We start from the raw sequence: 21,729 nt of genomic DNA on the forward strand, positions 1-21,729 counted from the left end.
AATATATGTGAAGACCCCAGGAAATGGAGAAGTTATTCCATCTGAATCCAGTCATCACTCAGCGAGGCCTCCTCAAGTGAAAGTACCGTGCCAACTGCCAGGGGATACAGATATGAATCTGTGACGGCTTCGAGGGAGCCACGGGACACAGGGGAACAAACTCATTAAGACTAATTGGAGAGGCGGGAACCCCATGTCTGGGAAGAGAAATGATGTCTGTTCACTTCAAAAAGGAAGCAGTCCTGAGTTATGTAAAAACCAGGATGAGCCGGGCGGTGGTGGCGCACGCCTTTAATCCCAGCACTTGGGAGGCAGAGCCAGGCGGATCTCTGTGAGTTCGAGGCCAGCCTGGGCTACCAAGTGAGTTCCAGGAAAGGCGCAAAGCTACACAGAGAAACCTTGTCTCGAAAAACCAAAAAAAAACAAAAAAACAAAAAAACAAACAAACAAACAAAAAAAAAAACCAGGATGTAGGCTGGGTCCCAAATACTTGCTGTCCAACTGTGTGCAAGTTGGGCCAGAGGTGTTTGATTCTGTTTCTCTCATCCATCTCATAGGGCCAGCGTAAGCTGAGGCACAGCCTGGCAGCACAGGGAAGCTCATCCACCTGCTTTTCCTCACTCTCCTGATAAGGGACAGAAATGAGCAGGAGGGGTCCAGGCATTCTTTGAACCTGGCAGCATTATTTACACACTATTCACAATGTGCTAAATACCCTTAAAAATGTTTGTTTTCAGGAGCAAGTTCAACACAAGCTCCTGTAATTTTGTTTACACTATTAATTCACTCAGCCAACCATGTCTTCATGGGGAGAACAGAGATAACCATGTTGAACTGCTATACAATCCAGCGAGTGGAAAGGAAGGCCCCCAAGAGCTGGTGGAGGGCTGGGGAGAGGAGCAGGCTGCACTGGACTCTAGCTGGGACTCACTTGGAGCCTCAGCTCAGACCTGGGTCCGACCAAAAAGGCCTTCCTGACAGCAGAGTGACCCACCCTAAGGTGTGATAGACATCCAAGTGAGATTCCTTTGAAGCACACTGGGAGCGAGTATCCTGCAAGGAAGAAAATATCATGTGTGTGCATGTGTGAGGGTGGGTAACATGTATGTCACAGCATGTGTGTGGTCAGAGGACAGCTATGGAGTGGGTTCTGGGATTGGACTGAGGCTGTCGTGCAGACCTGCAAAACAAGTGCTTTTACCTGCTGAGACATCACCCAGGCCCACGGAGAGGATCCGCACTGTACCGAGGAGCCAGGTTCAGGCCCCAGAACAGAAGGCTGCAGGTGGCCAGGAAGGTATTGTTTCCTGGACTCCTAAGTTCCTTGAACCCAAGACTGCAAGCATGCCAGGCAAGTAAGCGCCTACCACTGAGCCACAGCCCTAGAAGTTTCCTGTTGATTTTTTTCACATTATGTAGGAACAGTTACCCTCTAACTCACGATCCTCCTGCTTCAGCTTCCCAAGTGCTGGGATTACAGGCGTGTGTCACCACGCTCAGCTTGAGATCTTAAAGGATCTTACGAAAGGAAAGTGGCACTAACCTCTGAGAGTATAGAAGGAAGAACACACTCCAGAGGTGCAGATGATTTAATAATCATTACAGGAGGAAAATCTATAGATCTATAGGCATACACCTGTGTGTATATACATATAAATATTTACATATAAATACACATATATGGAAAAGTCAAGGACACTTAAATACCAATGTAACTAGCTAGCATTTATATCTAAGTGGTAACATTAATGCTACATTCCCCTCTCTTCTTATACACTGGGTGTATGGCCCGTGTTTAGTGAGTGAAAATAATATAAACCAAAGCACCTGTCATGAGCTATATCATCAAGGGGTGAGGCGTTCCCACCCCAGGCTGTGGGCACAGGGCTGAAGATGCCCATCTCAAACACCAGAAGAGTTGAGCAGGACTTGTCCTCATCCACCTTCACTGTGGAGTCTGTTGTCAGGCATGAGGTTTGGGGGAGAGAACAGAGCACAAGAGTTCCTTGCTTGCGTGGAAGGCTTTGGGAATGAGAAAGCATGACAGGATCCTTTAATATAGCCACGTGTTTAATACTCACAAACGAATATATATCAAGAAGCTGAGTGTAACAGATTAATAAAGAAGACAAAGAGCAGATGGATGGTTGGGGAGGGGTGTTAATACAGGCAAGGCATGTTGGTGTTAATTGTTCCAAGGGCAGGAGGGCAGATCAGGGCTCATGGTATTGGCAGCTCCAGACCAGAGAATGCTGTCAGCCTAGAGGTGTTGGCGGATCAGGATGAGCTTGGAGGCCTCGTGGTCAGGATACCCAGTTAACAGCACTCTGTCACACCAATCAGTCCCTTATGAGTCCTCTGGTCACCAAGGCAGTGGGGACTCAAGGGTGGTTCTGCAGGCCAGTGAGACACAGAGAGGTACAGAAGGACAAAGTGAGGCTGTCCCAGACCCCCTTCCTCTCATCCCATCCTCCTCCTCCCTCATCAGGGTCCCTGAAATGCTTGGAAGTATCTCAGGTCCTTCTTCCACCTGGGTCTCCATTCACCCTGTCCTACATTCCATTTTCGTCCGCCACCACTGCTCAGCTCTACTTGTCCCTAGTTCCAGTTACCTGGGACTGTGAAGGGTCCGTCTGGCTTCTTCAAAGTGCTACTGGGGAGGCGGGCAATGCAGCTGCGGCCTCGGGAAACTGAAGACCTGAAGAAGGGAAGGCGGGAAGGCAGGAAGGTGGGAAGGTCACAGGCATGTTCTGGACTGTGGGTGTACATGGAAGGGAGGCAGCTGGACACTAAACCTCAAGGGCAGAAGCTGAACAGCAGTTTTCAAAACCACCTGAGAATGGCAGACGCAATGAGGAGAGGCTTGTGGAATGAGGGGCATGCAAGGAAGCTTTGGTCAGAGAAACAGTCCGACCAGTGCATCAGCCAATGAACGATGCCTATCTCCCTCATGGCTAGGGGTCTAAGGCCCATATCCTCTCTGGGAAAACCAGAGATGATTCCAGCCAGAGAACTAAATGCTGGGCCTGCTTACAGGACCTCGGCTGCTTTTTCCAAGGAGTCTAGAGAAAACCAGGCGGGGGGTCTGGGCTTAGTTGGTGCCCACTGATCTGGTTAGGGCTTCTCTCTCCCACCTCCAGCCTCACCTCACAGTACGCCTCTTCTTGCCGGCAGTGGTTGTAGGTAGAGAAGATTTGGGGCCCTTCATGGTGAACGTGAGCACAGGTGCACTGTGGGGGTGGGAGAGGCAGATCAGGAGGGAGCCAGAAATGCCACTGACCAGTCTCCTCTCCAGCCCTGAGCTTGCAGGGAGGGAGGTTGGACCAAATGACCTGAGGCTTCTTCCTGCTCAGAAGTAGCCTCTCTCCCTGCCTCTCTAGCCTGGGCTGACAGCTGAGTGACAGCCCCGTTCTGGGAGAACATCCAGATGTCAGTTTCTGGTGTGTCCTGGGAGCTGGAGTTCAAGCAATCTCACCCTTCCACCTGCCCAGCTCTGAGCTTGTTACCGAGCTGGCTCAGAGGGCATGGGAGGTGTGGGTGGGGCTGTGGGTGGGCAGTCTGCCGGCCTCGGCCTCATAGCCCTGCCGCTTGCTCAGTCCTGAGCTGTTGCCATTCCCTTCCCCTATCATGCAGTTCAAGGGCAAAGGTAACGGCTTCAACTTTGCACTAGCAAATACTGAAGAAAAGTTTTCCTTTCTTAGTGTGCCACATCTCTTTTTGGTCTTTTGAGACAGGGTCTCTCTACAGAGCCCTGACTATCCTGGAACTCACTACGTAGACTAGGTTGGCCTCAAACTGACAGAGATCCGCCGGCTTCTGCCTCCTGAGTACTGGGACTAAAGGTGTGCAATACCACACTCAGCCTTCCTTCCCTATTCCAGATGCTGGGATAGAGAGAAACATCTGGAATACATGTAGATGAAATAGGTATCTGTCTGTGGGTTCCGGAACCAAAACAAAGCCTAGGAACAGACAGAGCTGGGCTTGTTAATTCCTGCTTCCCTGATGACCCTTCCTAAGCTGGCATCCCATTAGCTACTCGGGAGCATGCCATGAACCAGCACAGAGTTGGCGGGACGAGGCACGGGCACCGGGTACTCTACGATCAGCCATGGTGCCACACAACTGCATGCTTTGCTTTCCTGGGCCTGGGCACAGGCTGACGAGTGACCAAGGGGAGGCAGGTGGCAAATGTCTCTGCTCCAAGAGCCAGCTGCCTTCCACCTTCTGGGACTCACCTGGGAATGAAGGGCTGGTCTGTGCAGTTCAGCTCCTGGGGGACTTCCTCCCAGCCAACAGGATCATGGAAGCTGGGTTTGAAGGGGGACTCCTCAGAGACCGTGAAGGTGGTGTTGAGGTCACGAGTGGGTAGGGCGAGAGGAGTGGAGCAGTTCTGTAAGGCAGAAGGGCCCAGGGGCACCCGGCTTTTAATGACTGTAGCTGGGCAGACCCGGGAGGAGGGGGAGGAGGCCCTTTCTCCTCTGGGGGTTCTGGGCTCGGAGGCAGGCTGGGCCTTAGGTAGAGAGCCCCTCCTCAGGCAGGGGAGGAAGGACTGGCGCTGGCGCTTCGTCTCCTGAGTCGGGGCTGGTGGACTGCCCGGCTCTGTGGGGCTCAGTTTCCTCTTCTTCTTTCTCTCCTCGGCGGGCTTTTGGAATGTCTTGTCTGAGGTGCAGTCAGGTCCGAGTGGGACTCCCAGGGTGTGCATGAGGCCATTCAGTTGCTTTGCCATGGTCCGGGTGACAGGACCACAGTACCCTGAAGATTCTGGACAGGGAAGGAACATGCTGAGAAGGGACCTGGGGCTGGCCAGAGAGGAGTATATAGGACATGGGAGCGGACCCCAGAGGCAGAGAGAGCCCTTAACTCCTCAGTTCTCTCTGGCCTGTTTGTGCATAGAAAGCCAGTCTGAGGTTCCAGTCCCCCACACAGCATGCCCCAGCAGCTGAGGCCCCAGCCCACCCCGTGGCTATAGGTGAGCCTTAGAGATTCAACAGCAGGCGAGACAGGCAAAAGGATACTCACTGGACTCTGAACACTCCTGAGCTAGGGGGTGCCCCCTCGCCCGACCAGGAGCCCTGGGGCTCTGAGCCCCAAGTTCAGTGTTCTCCTCATGCACCAACTGCTGCAGGGTCTCAAATTCTGAGATCACGTCAGGAGTCAGGAGGTTGGCTGCCTGCAGCAGGGAGTATTGTTGCTGGGCCAGGCACAACACCCGGAGGGCCAACCTGGGACAGAGGGTAGAGAATCTGCATGTAACTTATTGAGAGCCAGGTTGAGCAGGTCTGTGTTATACACTGTCCATTACTCTACACCTGGCTAGTCTGCCAGCTCCCTCCTGCCTTGCTCCAGACCAGTTTACCTGCTTCACCCTCCTCCTGGCCATGAATCCTGTTTTGGCATACCCTTACCAAAGGCCAACACCTCCACAGGTAATGGTGGGAAGTGTCACCTATTATTCATGCCCTATGACAAAGACAGTCACCTGGGAAATAGAGAAAAGGTGCCAAGTGGCCTTGAACTTGGGAGCTGAGTTCCTCCTCAGCTCTGCCACTTAATAGTGCTGTGGTCTTTTTGGTCTCATGTAGCCTAGAGTGGCCTTGAACACGCTACATAGCTGAGGATGTCCTTGAACTCCTGATCTTCCCTCCAGTCTCCACCTCCCAAGTGCTAGGATTACAGAACTATCATCTCTCCCCTCAGGGTAAGACAATAGTTAAAAGAACCCAGATCCAATTAGTCCTGTTCAAATCCCAGCTCCACACGTCCCGTCTGCAGGGTCTTCACTGCACCTGTCAACTTCAGTCTCAATAGCTTTAAGATGGGGTGGTAACAAGTACCACTACATCACAGGGCTGCTGGCAACGTTAACTGAGGTATTGATTTACGGATTTATTTATTGGTTCTTCAAGGCAGGGTTTCTGTGTGTAGTCCTGGCTATCCTGGAACTTGCCCTGTTAGGACCAGACTGGCCTAGAAATCCAAGATTCACCTACGTCTGCTTCCAAATGGAGGGAATTAAAGGGGTAAACCACCACGCCCAGCTTTGTTACTATGGTTTGAGACTGGATCTCACGCATAACTCTGGTTGGCCTGGAACTCAGAGATCCACCTGTCTAGACTCCCTAATTCTAGGACTAAAGGTGTGAGCCATCATACCTGGCCTAAGTGACTCATTTTACATGCAGAATATTTAAAGGATGCCTGGCACACGGTAAACTATTACTTGTGTGAAATGGTGTCTACCTTGTTGGAATAAGGGGAGACTAAATAAGAGGCTATGTTGATTGTGGCTTTGAGAAGACCCTGGAAATGCATTTGGAGATGTGTTTTCTAGCTAATGGTTGGGATCCTGAAAAAGTGTGTGAAAATCAACACACATTTCACATGCACCAGGGGACTATTTAGAGGAAATTCTGAGGGTAATGTGATTATTGATATTGTAAATTTAGATTCTCATAAAGCAAAATTTCTTCCTCTAAGGCACGCCTGTGATAAAAGAAATAAACACAATTACCTTGGTAAGGATTATTCATGGCAAATGATTTATCCCCAGGTAACCACCTGTCTGGACTCTGAACCTCTTCACTGGCCGCAGTCAGTGTGTGCTCAGGAAACACAAACTCATTTGCCAAAGCAGCCTCAAGGCCTTTCTTTGTGAAAGCAGGTAGGACATTAATTAACAAGGACACAGCGAAAACTCGGTATCTTTTTGAGCCTCTATTATGAGGAAGATCTGAATTTGTTTTGTTTTTCAAGACAGGATTTCTCCGTGTATCTCTGGCTGTCCTGCAACTCGCTCTGTGGACCAGGCTGGCCTCAAACTCAGAGATCCACCTGCCTCTGCCTCCCAAGTGCTGGGATTAAAAGCATGTGCCACCATGCCTGGCTAAGATCTGAACTCTTTTTTATTTCTTTTTAAGATGTTTATTTATTATGTATACAGTATTCCGTCTGCACACATGCCTGCAGGCCAGAAGAGGGCATCAGAGCTCATTATAGACGGTTGTAAGCTGCCATATGGTTGCTGGGAATTGAACTCAGGACCTCTAGAAGAACAGTCAGTGCTCTTAACCTCTGAGCCATCTCTCCAGACCAATGTGAACTCTTAAAAAGAGTGGGCATTGGGAGAAATACATGGGCCTGGGTGTCAGACGACTTGGGTTGGGCTTGTCCTTGCTCTGTGCCCTGAACAAAGACTACAGCTCCCCAGTTGACACATGGACAGCTGGGCTTTCAAATGAGGTTTCCAGCACGTGTAAGACAGAATAATTGTTTTGTCTGGCCTGTGTGTAGGACCTTGGCATCGGACCTCACGTGAAAAAAGGCTTTTACATCTGGGGTGGTGGTGCCTGCCTTTAATTCCAGCGTGGAAGGTAGAAGCAGGTGATCTCTGAGTTGAAATCAGTCTAGTCTACATAGTAAGTTCCAGCACAGCCAGGGTTATATAGAGAAACCCAACCTCAAAACACCAACCAACCAACCAATAAACAAATAAATAAAATAAAAAAGAAAGATTTTACCACAGGGGGAAAAAAAAAAGTCTTGAAAAACTGAACTGGAAAAAACTCTCCAATCTGGTCCATGCCCTGGTGGCCTAAGACTCTGAGCTCTAATGAAGTTCAAGGGAAATCACTATTATCTGGTTGTCAGAGCTTTTCCAAATGCACAGGACACCACGATGCTCTGCAGCAACTGAGACTTGGGATCCTTTGTCATATTTTATTAGTATTTCATCTCAAGGAACTTAGCGTAAGAATTGTGATTTTCAGCTGGGTGGTGGTGGCACAAGCCTTTGATCCCAGCACTAGGGAGGCAGAGCCAGGCAGATCTCTGAGTTCGAGGCCAGCCTGGTCTACAGAGCAAGATCCAGGACAGACACAAAAGCTACACAGAGAAACCCTGTCTCAAAAAACCAAAAAAAAAAAAAAAAAAAAAAAAAGAATTATGATTTTCTTTTTTTTTTTTTTTTAGTTTTTCGAGACAGGGTCTCTCTATGTAGCTTTGTGCCTTTCCTGGAACTCACTCAGTAGCTCAGGCTAGCCTCGAACTCACAAAGATCCACCTGGCTCTGCCTCCCGAGTGCTGGGATTAAAAGCATGCGCCACCACCGCCCGGTGAATTATGATTTTCAAATCACAAGATAAAGTAACTTGTCAGAGGCCACAAAACCACAGGCAGAGCAAAAGTGACGACCAAGTGGCCTCTCTTTATAATGGGGGACACCAAACAGAAAGACACTGCGTCATCCATGGGAGCCAGTAATTGGGAGGCCAATGGGACACCCCACCCACATATCCCTGCCTCCTCACTCAGGGTCCAGGGAGTTGGCAGCAGGAGACAGATAATGAGCCTTTGATTATTCAGGCCGCAGCATTTTTGCTGAGTCGGGAACAGACACTCCCCGACAAGAAATAAAATTAAGCAGGCCCTTCTGTCCGGAAGCTTTAAATACACTGCCTAGTGTGAACCGTGCAGGGGAGGGGAGAGTGGGGCTGACAGTGGCAACGCTAAGTGGCAGGGGATTGGTGCACTGGGGGCCATGGGAAAACGAGAGAAAAGCCCCTCTGTGTGGCCCAGAAGAGATGGTCCAAATCTTTCCCTCTTTGGCTTAAGGGTGGAGGATCTTATTTACTTCTGGAGAAGAAATAGCCACAATCTGTTGTTGAGAATGCACTGGAAAACCTGACTCATGGTTCACCCCCCTTCCGCCTGGGGCCTGGCTCCTCCTGGCTGTACAGGGACAGCCGCTCTGCAAAGACACTGGGAAGCTGCCTGCCAGCACCCCCAGCAGCCTGCCCGACCTAGCTCAGTTCTTGCTGTCTGTCAGGGTGGATGTGCATGCATGTGCGTGCACACGTGACTGTTTTGCTTTCCTTGCCTGTTAGGTTGCCAACAGTGGCAGAATAAAGAGTGACGACAGTAAGAAGACAGAGTCCAGGATCACAGCAAGGACTGGAAAACAGAGCCACGGGGTGAGGGTGATGAACGGGGACTTGAAGCTAGGCATGGTGCCTTAGGCCTTTAATCTCAGAACTAGGTAGGCAGAGGCAGGTAGATCTCCGAGTTCAAGGCCAGCCTGGTCTACAGAGTGAGTTTCAGGATAGCCAGGGCTATACAGAGAAACTGTGTCTCAAAAAACCAAAATTAGAAAGAAAATGAGACTTAACTGTCAGCTCAGAACCGACTGGCATGACATTCTGAACATCAGCTCCTATCCGAGGAGGCTAACCTGTCACTCCCCACCGTGGACTCAATTGTCGACAAGACACCTACTGCTTAAAATGGTCCCCGTCCAGTTTCTGTGGCGAGCGTCGGCTCATGACCGGCTTCGGCTGCAAAGTCACACTAGGCGACCCTGGCAGCTCCGGCTCTGGCATCTGGGTTGGAAACTAGAGAAGGAGGCATTAGTAGTGTAGCCAGGATGATCTCCTAAAATCCTTCCCCTGGGCTGCTGACATGGCTCAGCAGACACGGGGGCTTGCCACTAAGCCTGAAAACCTGGGTTCAATCCCTGGGATCCACATGATAGAAGGAGACTAAACTGTCACAAATTGTCCTCTGACTTATACACATGCACTGTGGCATGGATACACACACACAAAAAAATAAATAAATGTTCACAAATAAAGAAATAGAATCCTCTGTCCCTTCTCACAGCCACTTTCAAACACAAAGCACCTGGAAGATTCAAGACGTGGGCGGAGAAAGGGGAGTTGCCTTAATGATATTCCACCAGCCCAAGTCTTCTCAAGGCCCAGGCTTCACATTCACAAGTGCTACCTGCTTGTCCTGTAGGGACTGCTCCTGCTCTGAAGCATTTTCTTCCACAACCCTCTGTTCCTGGGCCTCTGTCTCCAGGTTCTCCTCTTGAAGGGTTCCACACTCTGCATGGAGTCCTGGGGTGTAGGACTGGCTGCAGTTCCCAGGCTGTAATGGGGAGCTCGGAAGGCTAAGGAGGAAGTGAATTTTGAGAGGTTTAAGAGGGAGAATAAGTAGGGGGAGCGGAATGTTGTGGTATGTGGTGGCAGAGTCCATCTGCAACTCTGGAGTGACCAATGGTAGCCGTTGGGGGAAGTGGGAGGTGTCAGCGACTTTTCTGGTTCAAGAGACAAGGACACCCAATCCCTGTGGACCTTCTCCTGATGAGGGGACACTCTTTGATTATATGGCTGGGTGTTAGTGCTTCATCTAGGTAACTCTTAGTTGTTAGTTGCTGGCCCTGGCTAGGAACCCCTCGTTTTAGGTGCTAGAACGCAGGCAAAGATTTGTAGCCCACCAAGTGGCAAGAAAAGAATGGGGCTCATTCTCTCTGCAGTTGATTTGAAGGGTAAGGCAGGAAAGGGCAGCCACACTCACTGTTGTGGTATGCTCAACTTGGGGGACCGTGGGGAGTGCTGTTGCTGGGCCTGGGCTCCTGCCTCATACACCTGGAGCTTCTCCCTCAGGGCAGCCACCTGAAACAAGAGCATCCCAGTCCTCAGAGCCCCGGGTGACCACAAGCACCAGGGGTGGGCACAGAAGCCAGCAGGACCCCAAGCTTCTGGGTCTTGTCCCCTCCCCAAGTCTGCCTCCAGAACTGCTCCTCACCTCGGCCTGGAGCTGCTGGCAGATGGTGGCATATTGGCTGATGTGATGGTCCAGGCTGATCACGTTGCTCTTCAGCTGAGGTGGGGGCGCACAGAAGAGATTTGTTTGTTTATTTAAACAAATGACAATGATCACCATGACCACAGGCTGTGTGGGAAGCCTCACTCATGTTACCGTGACTAACTCTCTCAACTCAGGTAACGGACCAGAGGTCTACTGTAACGTACTGCCTGGGACCACAGCAAAGGGCAGAGGATTGTATGGGGCCTGAACCCTGACTCTGACCTTCACATTAGCTAGGCAGTGGCCTGCTCTGTAGCAGCTCCACATAAGCATGGTTCACTGCAGAGACAGGCAGGGGAGACCAGAATTCCTCTGCTTTTGTCTGAGTCAGTGTATATGAGTATTGATACTACTTTATTGGAAATAGGGTTCTGTTGCCTGTAGCAAGTCTGGATATCCTGCCTCAGTATAGCTGAGGTCTTCCTCAGGACAGAATATTACTGCTTCTATCACAAAGACCATTCAGGAATCCAGGGAACTTTCCTGTGCCCGGGAACAATGGAATCTAAGGGCTGTCTAGGGCTTGTCCCCACCTCCTCTCAGGTCGGGGCTCCCTCCACATGCAGGACATCCCTGCTGGCATGTACCGTGAGTCTGATCTCCTTGGCACGGTCAGCATATTTGAGGGTGTTGTAAGTATCCTCGTAGGTCAGGCTGGAAGGGCTGACGGCAGCAATCATCACAGTGCGGCAGTTGCCCCCAATGGAGTCCTTGAGCAGGCGGGTCAGTTTGCTGTCTCGGTAGGGCACATGAGACTTGCGGCCCTGGGGAAGGAAGTGGATAGCTGGGAAAGGGACCACTGGTTCAGGTGCTCATTCTCTGTTCTGGAGGTGCTGAGCCTGCTGTGCATTACCTTTGCATCGGCCAGGGCATTGAGGACATTGATGAGGGCTAGCAGAGAGCGGTTGATGTTGGCACCCTCCCGTAGCCGCTCTCCTTTGGCATGGGTGCTAGATGCCCGCTCTGAGCCAGCCAGGTCAATCAGGCTCATCTTGGCTACTTGAAGGGCCTGGGTCAGTCCTGGAACCCGGTCCCGCTGCTTCACAAAGATCTGGGGGCAGAGGGTAGAAGTGAGGGGTGTAGACATCAGGACCCCCAGTCTTAGGCTGAGCACATGCTGCTGCTCACCTGGAAGATGGCATGAGAGCGGGAAGACGTGGCGTTGGCATCCGTGGGGTGCTGTGTGCGGCTGCAGTTGCCCCTGGTCAGCATCTCTAACAGCTGTGCAGCTGAGGCTGGCTACAGAGGAGATACCCAGGGAGGGGCTGTGGTCAGCATCTCTAGGGCTGTGCAGCTGAGGCTGGCTCAGAGGAGATACCCAGGGAGGGGCTGTGGTCTTACCACCAGGGCTTTTCTCCTGGCAGGAAAGACTGTTCTTCAGAACCTGTCACCCTCTATTGCTACTCCGCCACCACCGCCATCACCATAACCACCACCACAACCACTAGAGCATCCAGGAGACTCCCAAACTGCCATTTGAGGGAACCCCAGAGCACCAGTGAGTGACTGGCCACACCTGAGGCCCAGTGCATACCTGGTGGAAAGAAAGCCCCGGTACCACCACTCCCTTATCAGGGTCCTCACGGATGGTGAGGGGTCCTTTGGGCTCCAGGAGGTCATGGATCTGCTCATTATATACCTTAGGAAAAAGAAGAAGAGGAAGAGACCTGAGGAAGAGCATCGCCCCGGGATAGCAACAGGGCACAGACTGGGGGACTCGGAGGGGACAGACTTAGAACAGGTGCTGAGACAGTGGCCCTGAGAGCAGCACTTTGCAGGTTATTTCAGGTGACAAGGGCAGGGAGGACAGGTTTCCCTCACGTGGTCTCTCACTGGGCTCTATCTGTGTGCCCTGGACCCTCTTCCCCAGGTACCACTCCACCACCTCTTCAGGTGTTCCGAGAATGAAGTATGACGTGGGCCAGAGAGGTGGCAGCCCTACCTCCAGGTAACTGATGAGGACCTCGAATTGTTTTTCTTCCTGACGGGCTTCAAGACGCCTGTATAGTTCCATGGTGGTGAGGTACATGATGCCAGGGTCTCCCTCCCTTCCCAGCATGGTGTGTGTCTTCCCGGCCCCAGTAGCTCCATAGGCAAACACTATAAGGGACAAGATGGGGAAGAGGGTGGCAGCTGGGCCAAACCTCTCCTAGGGCTGTCCCAGCATATTGCCACCAGGCTCAGCCTTCTCAAGGCCCTTTCCCCTGCTGTCCATGACCACAGTCCCAAGGCTTCTACCACGGGTATTCCCTCAGTACTCAAGTCCAGCCGGTGTTCTCTCTGGACCTGTCCTGGCTCCCTATAGTCTGTGGAGTCCAGGGCAATAGGATCTTTTTCTTTTCTTTTTTTCCTTTTTGTTTTTTTTTTTTGAGACTGGGTTTCTCTGTGTAGCTTTGCGCCTTTATTGAACTCACTCTGTAGCCCAGGCTGGCCTCGAACTCAGAGAGATCTGCCTGCCTCTGCCTCCCGAGTGCTGGGATTAAAGGCGTGCGCCACCACCGCCCAGCAGCAATAGGATCTTGATCTGCACTGGAGTTGAGGACTTTCCCTTCCTCTCCAGGCTGGGGATGCTTTCTGATGGAAGTCCACGGTTTTTTTTTTTTTTTCTTGCCATCACACTCCTGGGTTTATAGTGCATACACACACACACACACACACACACACACACACACACACACACACACACACCCCTTCCCTCTAGAGTGTTGTACACATCAAGAGTTCAAAACTAGGACCCAGAGGAAAGCATTGCATGGTCAAGTGAATGAATGGAACCCCAAGCAGAGAGATCAGAAGATGCATGGAACTCCTCTCAGACAGAAACAGATAGGTAAGCCCACTACCCAGCAGGCAGTTCTCACCTGAGCAGTTGTAGCCCTGGAGGAAGCTGTCAAGGATGCTGTGTGTAGTGTGCTGGAACACATCCTGTTGAGTGGCCGCCTCGCCAAAGACCCGGTCAAAGACAAATGTCAGGTCTTTGCCCTTCTTCTTGGGGCCATTGTGGGAGCCAGTCCATTTTAGGCCAGGAAATCCCCCATCATACTCCTCAGGGTCAAACACCAGCACCCGCTCATCTACCACCTGAATCACAGGCCGCCGCTGACTCTCTAGCTCCCTCGGGGTGGGAGGCCTCACCCGCACGACCACCCGAACCACGCTGTCTTCCACAGCCATCACCATGGCAACACCTGTGCAGAGACATGACTGAGATGAAGACCAAGCCAACTCAAGAGTATGCGTCAGTATTGAAGGGCTTCCCCCACTTCCAAGTGGCTGACCTCCACTTACTTAGTCCCCAAGGGAGCAAGACAGCAGTATCAATTATTATTATTATTATTATTATCATTATTATTTTTAAGACAGGGTTTTTCTGTGTAGCCTTGGCTGTCCTGGAACTCTTTCTGTGGACTAGGCTGGCCTCAAACTCACAGAGATCCACTTGGCACTGCCTCCCCAGTGCTGGGATTAAAGGTGTGCCCACCACTGCCTGTCAACAGCATCAATTATTAGTACACATTTTTCTCACGTGAAATACCACACTTGTCATACTCAAATGGCTATGTTTCCAAAGGTCTTCTATGGACTTACTATATTTTCCACTAAGCCTTTTGGCTTCAGAGGCAGTGAGATGGCTCAGCAGGTAAAGGTGCTTGCTGCTAAGCCTAATGACGTAAGTTCAATCCCCAGGACTCCTGCAAGTTGTCCTCTGACTCCAACACATGCTTTGTAGCATGGCCCCTTTTGATAAATAAAATGTAATAAACAATTTGTCTATACTCATACCACCACCATACTTTTCCTACTGTTAGAACACACTTTAAATCTAGTAGCAAGACTCCCTCACTGGACTTTTTCGTAACATCTTAGTATTCCTAGGCATTTGTTATGCTATTTGTGACTTTCTAAGAAATTTTATTGGCACTAGCCCTGGTTATGCACGACTATAACCCTAGCTACAGGAAAGAAGGAGGTGCTAGACCCCGCGTCGGGGCCTGCCTGGGCTGCAGAGCGAGGTCCTGTCTCAGATAACAAGTAAATGAGAAGGGTGGAGTCAAGTGTTCGTGAAGCTCTGGCTTCCATCCTAGAACCAAACGGCAAAGAAAAGAAATAAACTGGAAGTTGGGCTGTAGTGTAGTGCGCGCTTGTGTGTGTTCACATGTGTGAGTACAGGCATGTGCGTAGAGGTCAGAGAACACATTGCCTCCACTCGTACAGCAAGTACCTTTACCGGCTAAGCCATCTCTCCAGCCCATTCTATTATTTTAAAGAGTTGCTATTAGAAAGATATAGAAGTTCAGCACCTTCTGATAATGTTTATGTGTCTTCTCTCCCTGGGGTACATCATTGGCTATTACTGATATCAAAGCAACCACATATTCTTAGGGGAAAACCTGCCTTAAATGTAGTAAACTTGCAACGTTTTTGTTTGTGTTGAGACAGGGGCCCATGTACTCAGGGTAGCTTTGAACTTGCTAGGTATCTCCCGAGTGCTATGATTACAGCTGTGTGCCCCTATACTCACAAGGGCCGACAACTGCAGTCAGCAATTCTCAGGTGGCTTTTTGTTCATTTATGCAATGATTTTTACTTATTATGTTTTTTTGAGTAGGGTCCCATGTAGCCCATGCTGGTTATTTTTTACTTTTTAAACTATGTAGCTGAGGCTAGCCTTGAACTCTTGATCTTTCTGCCTCTACTTCCCAAGTGCTGGGATTGATTATAGGAATGTGCCACCACTCCTGGCTTACTTTTATTTTTTTGAGATAGAGTTTCAACATTTAAATGAATGGTCAAATATGTCTATTCTTTCCTTTTATGGCTTTTTTTTTTGAGGGGGGGGAAGGAGTATCTCATGTCACCCATGCTGACCCTGAACTCAGTTTGTTCAGGATGATCCCGAACTCTGATCCTCCTGTCTCTACTTCCCAATGCTGGAATTGCAGGTGCGGACCACCATGCCCAGGCTTTTCTTTTTTTTTTATGACTTCTATGTCATGTTTAAGAAGACTTTTTTTGCTGGGCTGGGGAGGCAGAGGCAGGAGAGTCAATCTCTGTGTGTTGGAGGCCAGCTTGGTCTACACAGTGAGTTCCAGGGCAGCCAGGGCTACATCGTGAGACCCTGTCTCAAAAAAACAAAACGCAAAACAAAAAACAACAACAGCAATAACAAAAAAAGACATTTCTTCTCCAAAGCAACAAATGTTTTTTTTTTTACACTCCTGTCCAATATCTTCCTTCCTTATATTCTTTTTTCCAGCTGGCAAGCAATTATCTGAAGATCATTTATTGAAGATTTCTTTCCCACCTATTTCAAATGCAAAGTTTAATACAACTATTTTTGTTTTTGTTTTTTTCAAGACGGTTTCTCTGTGTAACTTTGCACCTTTCCTAGAACTCTCTTTGTAGACCAGGCTGGCCTCAAACTCATAGAGATCCTTCTGCCTTTGCCTCCCGAGTGCTGGGATTAAAGGCATGCGCCACCACCGCCCGGCACACAACTAATTTTTTATAGAGACATGCGCTTATTTGTGAGTTTCACTCTTCATCCTGGCACACCGCTGTTGGAGTCCCCTGTAATGGACCACCTCTTGCACTTTTTCTTGGTTATTCTTGGACGTCTTGCCTTGCATATGATTTTAGAATTATCTTGTGAAGCTCCATGAAGAAAATCCTGCTAAGATTTTAATTTGGGTTATTTTTAATTTATAGGTTAATATGAGAAGACTTGGTGTCTTGACGATACGGAAGCTTCCCACCTAGAACTGCTGTCTCTTTCCATGCGTTCACAACTTTATAATCTTCAGTAAAATTCCATAATTTTCCTCTCGTGAGTATCGTACATTCTTGATTCAGTTTATTACTAGTTATTACACAGTCTTTGTTATATGGTGAATAGACGCCTTTTAAAATTGCATTTTCAAAACCATATTTTGCCAGAATATAGGAAAGTTTTGAATATCTGGATGCATACCATGCAGCTGCCTAGAATACCAAATGTTCTTATTAGTTCTAATAGACTGCCATTGATTCTCTTAGGCCTTTCAATTAAATGATAATATAGTTTGCAAATAAAGACAGTTGCTTTCTATTTTTAGCTGTCTTTATTTGGTTGCCTACCCTCCACTGCCCAGTAGGGATGTAGGGATGGGTACTTGGTGAGATGATTTCACGGTGTCTCTCTCTGAATCTGTTGATGTGGACGGTAATACAACAGATTCCCCAGTGTTCATCTGGTAATAATTCCCGAGGTTTCCAGCCTGTAGTCATTTGGTGTTCCTTCACACCTCTGTGCCTGCCTCTTCATTTCGCCTTTGAGTTTTGACGATGCAGGCCGGAGCCAGTCAGTTTAGCCCAGCTCTCGGGACGTATTAACACGGGGAAGTAACGGGGTTGTTCCTGAGGGATATGAACAGATGAATGCTTTCCCAATAAAGGTTATATCTGCTGATCAGTCATAATGAAGGCCATTCAGCAAAGTAGGGCTTCTGCTGAGTATTCTGGCCAACAGCGCGGGGTTTTCTTGGGGAATGAGGCAGAAGTGAGCTGATTTGAAACTCCTGTTCCTTCACCCCTAAACTTAACTTCTTCCCAGCACCAAACAAGGGAAAGATATCAACCAACAATAATCCTTTTATGTGTGTATAATCCAGTTTTCGTCCCAGCAATCCGATTGTCATAATAAACATATTAGCAAAGTGCACACTCTATCAAGGTCTGTTCAAAGCACCGCACACATCATCTCCTTTTATCTCTACTGCAATCCCACAAGATGGATAGTGTTATTACACTCATTTTTCAGTGAGGAATTGAGACAGAGAGGGTTAAGCTACTTGCCCAAGGTTCCAATACGAGTGAGTGATGGAGCCCTTAGCTCCAACCCAGGCAGTCTGACCACAGAGCCTGCTATCCTGTCTGATAATGATATTATATATTATGCTCTGATGATCAGAGGGTTTTAATAGTCCCTTATGTTTGTATAATAATTATAATCCCTTTTCTGGGACTAGATTATGTGCTCTGAAAGCACTTGCAGATGTATGGACTACACCTAATTTTCAACACCAGAGTTCCTTTTTCTTGTTTTTACATTCACACCCTCAGGAGACCTGCTTCTCTGTGGGAGAAGTAAAGGCAGAGCAAGCCTAGGTCTACACTGGCGGCCTCCCTGGCAGTTTCAGAGGCCCATGGGGAGGGTGCTGGCTGAGGAGGAGGCGCAGAGCAGCCTAACATTCTAAGCAGGAAATTAAAAAGGGCACTGGCAAAGAGTGCGCATAACCTTTACAGCTCACTCCTCCCGCCTCCTGAGGGCCAGAGGGGCCAGTCTGTTTGCCTAATGAGATGTTTTCTTTCTTCCCAAGACAGTGCTGGGGGCACCAGGTGCAGAATGTAGGGTAACACTTGGCATGGGTGCCCCAAGGACACCTGGGTCCTGGTCTGTGTGCTGCATCTGACTGGTGGGGTGGTCTTTCTAAGAGCCACACCACCCGTCAATGTTACATCAGCTGCCCGCTTTGAGAGCCAGTGAGAACAGCTACCAATCTGCTCCCACCCCAGGGGGATGGGGAGATTAATGAGAGACCGTTTGTCAAGTTTGCTTTGATCCTCGCTTGGAAAGAGCATTTCAGCCCAAAGTACAAGGGAGATGATTCTTTAATAAGATCTTCAGGGTTCTCAGGCAGGCACACTCAAGTCCTATTTCTAACCCTAGGCAGCTCATTAAAACCCAGAGGCGAGTGTGCTGCTGCTGATCTGGGGCTGGGAAACCAGGATTCAGATGTTTTAGGGGTGGCTTCTTTTGCCCACCCTTGTAGAGATGAGATCAACTTCTGAAGGCCCTGGAGGAGAATTTCTGAGGACTTGAGGGGATCCCCCTGCAGACAATGGGAGCTGAGAAGGAGGGGAATGAAGGGGTACATCCTTCAGACATGACTGTTACAGGCGCAGCTACAGCCCCTTCACTGATTTTTATCATTCCTCACACACTTATGTTAACTCATCCACACACCCCAGGTATTTGGGGACCTGTCCCAGCATGCAGCAGATGCTGAATAATACTCGTCCTATGAATGAATAAGGGCCAGAGAACCCAGTCTGAACCCAAAAGCCTAGAAATAAGTATCGTCGATACATTTACGGAGTGCTTTGCTGAGTGTGTCTGTATGCTAAGTACTCTAGGCTAAATGCTTTACAAATGGCTTCTTTTAGCTTTCTCAACAATCTCATTCTGTGAATAGGATTGTTCCATGTGACATGGAAGGAAAACAACCCATTAAACAGATGGTAAGCAAGGCCAGAGTCTAAGCTCACTCAGAGGCACTACTCCATCTTTACACACTACTTCTGCCCTTCCATCAGTTTAGTACGTTTTTCTGTCCCACTTCTGGGCTTTGTATGTCCCTCACCTTGGTATCGATAGAACAGTGTGCTACAATAATGGACTCTTCCTATGCATGGCTTGATTTTTAAATAGAAAATCATAGACTATACTTTTTCTATCCAGGGCCGGGTGTTGCACACACCAAGCAAGCATTCTAGCGCTGAGCTGTTTAATAGTTCCATCTGTTCTCTTAGCTTGTCATTTTCTGTGGTCTGGCTAGAGACTCTGCTCAGTTTGGCCTGGAACTTAAGATCCTCCTGCCTCAGCCTCCCAAGCGCTGGGACTATAAGCGCATGCCACCATGCCTCTTTGCTTGTTCTTTCCTGTCTTACAAATTGTGATTTAGTCTTCTTGTCTTACAGTTCTGGCTAGGAACTCTATTACAGTATTGAACGGAAGCAGCAATAGTGAGCATTCTCCATCTTTCCTCGTTTTACAAGGAATGCTCTTATTATTTCATACTTTGTTAGTTTAAAGGCATTTGTCTCCATTTCCAGTTTACCTCCACATACACACACAGACACTGGATGTGGACGGTGCTGAGGACTGAACTTAGGACCTTGAATATGCTGGTTTCTGGTTCCCGATGTTTTATTTGAAGTTTTAACAACTACACTTATTTTTATGTACTGGTAATTTTAATCATGTTCAACATAAAGTCCAGAATCTTAAGACAGAATGAAAATGTTTGCTTTTCTAACTGACTGTAAATATCTGGGAATTCAGTGGGGGTTTTCATTTGTGTGAAGGTGAATTTTAAACTAATACAATCTCCTCATTGGCCTTAGATCAATTAAGAAGTTTTACAACTTCTATTTGGGAGGCAATGGGGTGGGGGTGCTGAGAACTAAACTCAGGCCTTAGGACACACTAGGCAAGCAGTTGCCACTAAATCACATCCCTGACAACATGCGAGATATCCTTTCATTATAATTGTGATGTTCTAGAGTTCAGTGTATTTTTTAAATTCCCAAATGTGAATTTACTTTTTTTTTTTTTTTTTTTTTTAAAGATTTATTTATTTATTATGTATACAGCATGTATGACTGCAGGCCAGAAGAGGGCACCAGATCTCATTAAAGGTGGTTGTGAGCCACCATGTGGTTGCTGGGAATTGAACTCAGGACCTCTGGAAGAACAGTCACTGCTCTTAACCTCTGAGCCATCTCTCCAGCCCCTTACTTTTTTTTTAATTTGTGTTTATTTGTTTGTGTTTGGTGGGGGGGTTGTTTTGAAAGAGTTTCACTATAACTGGCCTTACACTCAAGAGATCCTCCTCTTATGCATCTCAGGGGCTGGGATTACAGGTGCCGGGGTTACAGAAGTGTCTTACTATGCCTAGTTTGTATTTATAATTTCACCGATTGTGGAGAGAGAATGTAGTTTACACAATATTATGATAATTATCCACAGTTGCTGTGCCACCAGATCGAGAAAAGCTTTACAAACGTCTCTAACAATATGCTATACTTTATTTATACTAGGGCTGGGAATGAAGCTCCTTGGTAGAGTGCTTGTGGTCTTGGGTTTGATCCCTAGACCGAGAAAAGAAAAAGTACAAATGGATAAATTAGATAATATAAAAAACCAACTAATTGAGAATGAGACACTTTAAAAACCTGTCTGGGGTGATTGGGTGGGGGGGAGTGTGGAGTTCAATAATGAAATAGGCAGAGAAGAAATGGCATGGGAGACTGATTGAAGGAAGTGGTGTTAACACCGAAAAGCTCATTCAGAAAAATGATAGATCTTCTCCGAGTCAGGCTTAACTACTCTATGCCTCGGTTTCTCAATATGCAAATTGTTAAGTAAGATTATCTGTCTCACCAGGTTATCCTTAGGCTTGAATGAGTTCGTTTCAACCTGAAATTGAGTTCATTTACGTGCCCAACAAATATTAGGCATTGCTAGTAAAATTATATGATACAGCATCTCCCCATGACGCACAGAACCAATAAGTTCAATAAACTAGTTTAAGTTCTTTGGCACAGACCAGGCTCTCTACCTTTTAAATGTCACGTCAGTAGTTTAACGCTTAAAAAAAAAAAAAATCGATCTTCCTGGTATAACACAGACCTGGTTTTCCTTCATTCCTTTCCTGTCTGGTTCACAACAGTATTTACTGGTTGCCTCGTAATCAAGTTGCAGCAAACCCCCACTCCCGCTCCACGCCCCCCCCCAACCCCACCCCCACCCCCGGCGCACACGGCTGTGTAATTCACTCTGACAAGACGTGTGGAGAGGAGCGTGGCTACCCCATTCTCTTCCGCAGGGCGTCCGAGCTCCCCAGTTCTGGCAGAAAACCCAATCCCACCTCGCGCTCGAGGAGGGGTAGCTGCTACAGAACCGAGTGCATCTTTCAAAGGACCCGTGTACATGAGCAGGCCCAGTATGGGTCCCAGGTCGTGGACGCAGGGGTCGCGATCTGCTGTACATCCGATGTACAGGAAGGGCCCTCCGACTCGTCCCTGACCTTCCCAAACCAGCGCCGGTTCAGCCGGCGGCAGCCCGGCCCGCGCGTCCGAGACCTCCGCACCGAGCCCACGGGGCCGTCCCCACCGCGGGTCAAAGCTTACCTTTCGTCGGTTCCCGCCGCTGGTGTCCCTCATGCGTCCCTCCGCCACAGACCGGAGCCCTCGGACCACGGATTGAGCTTCCCCGCACCCTCTTCAACCAAACCAACCTCCTTCCGGCGCGTTCAA

General features: G+C 48.7%; 1 protein-coding gene across 1 annotated transcript; it reads right to left on the reverse strand.

The window, feature by feature from the left end:
• Positions 1 to 2,077: 2,077 nt before the first annotated feature.
• Positions 2,078 to 21,729, reverse strand: Kif18b (kinesin family member 18B). The gene is made up of 16 exons (XM_059271884.1): positions 21,604 to 21,729; positions 13,512 to 13,838; positions 12,593 to 12,750; positions 12,185 to 12,289; positions 11,779 to 11,889; positions 11,504 to 11,701; positions 11,238 to 11,414; positions 10,588 to 10,662; positions 10,357 to 10,454; positions 9,781 to 9,949; positions 9,274 to 9,389; positions 5,023 to 5,225; positions 4,239 to 4,764; positions 3,147 to 3,230; positions 2,613 to 2,698; positions 2,078 to 2,393 (listed from the first exon to the last, which is right to left on the reverse strand). The coding sequence occupies exons 2-16, from the start codon at positions 13,828 to 13,830 to the stop codon at positions 2,317 to 2,319; spliced, it is 2,502 nt and encodes an 833-aa protein (XP_059127867.1). The 5' UTR covers positions 13,831 to 13,838; positions 21,604 to 21,729; the 3' UTR covers positions 2,078 to 2,316.

The sequence above is a fragment of the Peromyscus eremicus genome, chromosome 8a (genome assembly GCF_949786415.1).
Source record: "Peromyscus eremicus chromosome 8a, PerEre_H2_v1, whole genome shotgun sequence".
Lineage (NCBI taxonomy): Eukaryota > Metazoa > Chordata > Mammalia > Rodentia > Cricetidae > Peromyscus > Peromyscus eremicus.

Excerpts from the sequence above, each read along its gene's own strand:
- Kif18b (XM_059271884.1), bottom strand. The coding sequence starts at position 13,830 with ATGGTGATGGCTGTGGAAGACAGCGTGGTTCGGGTGGTCGTGCGGGTG. Across the intron at positions 12,751-13,511 it reads CCAGGGCTACAACTGCTCAG|TGTTTGCCTATGGAGCTACT; the intron begins GTGAGAACTGCC and ends TGTCCCTTATAG. Across the intron at positions 5,226-9,273 it reads GACGGGGACCATTTTAAGCA|GTTGGCCCTCCGGGTGTTGT; the intron begins GTAGGTGTCTTG and ends CCTCTGTCCCAG.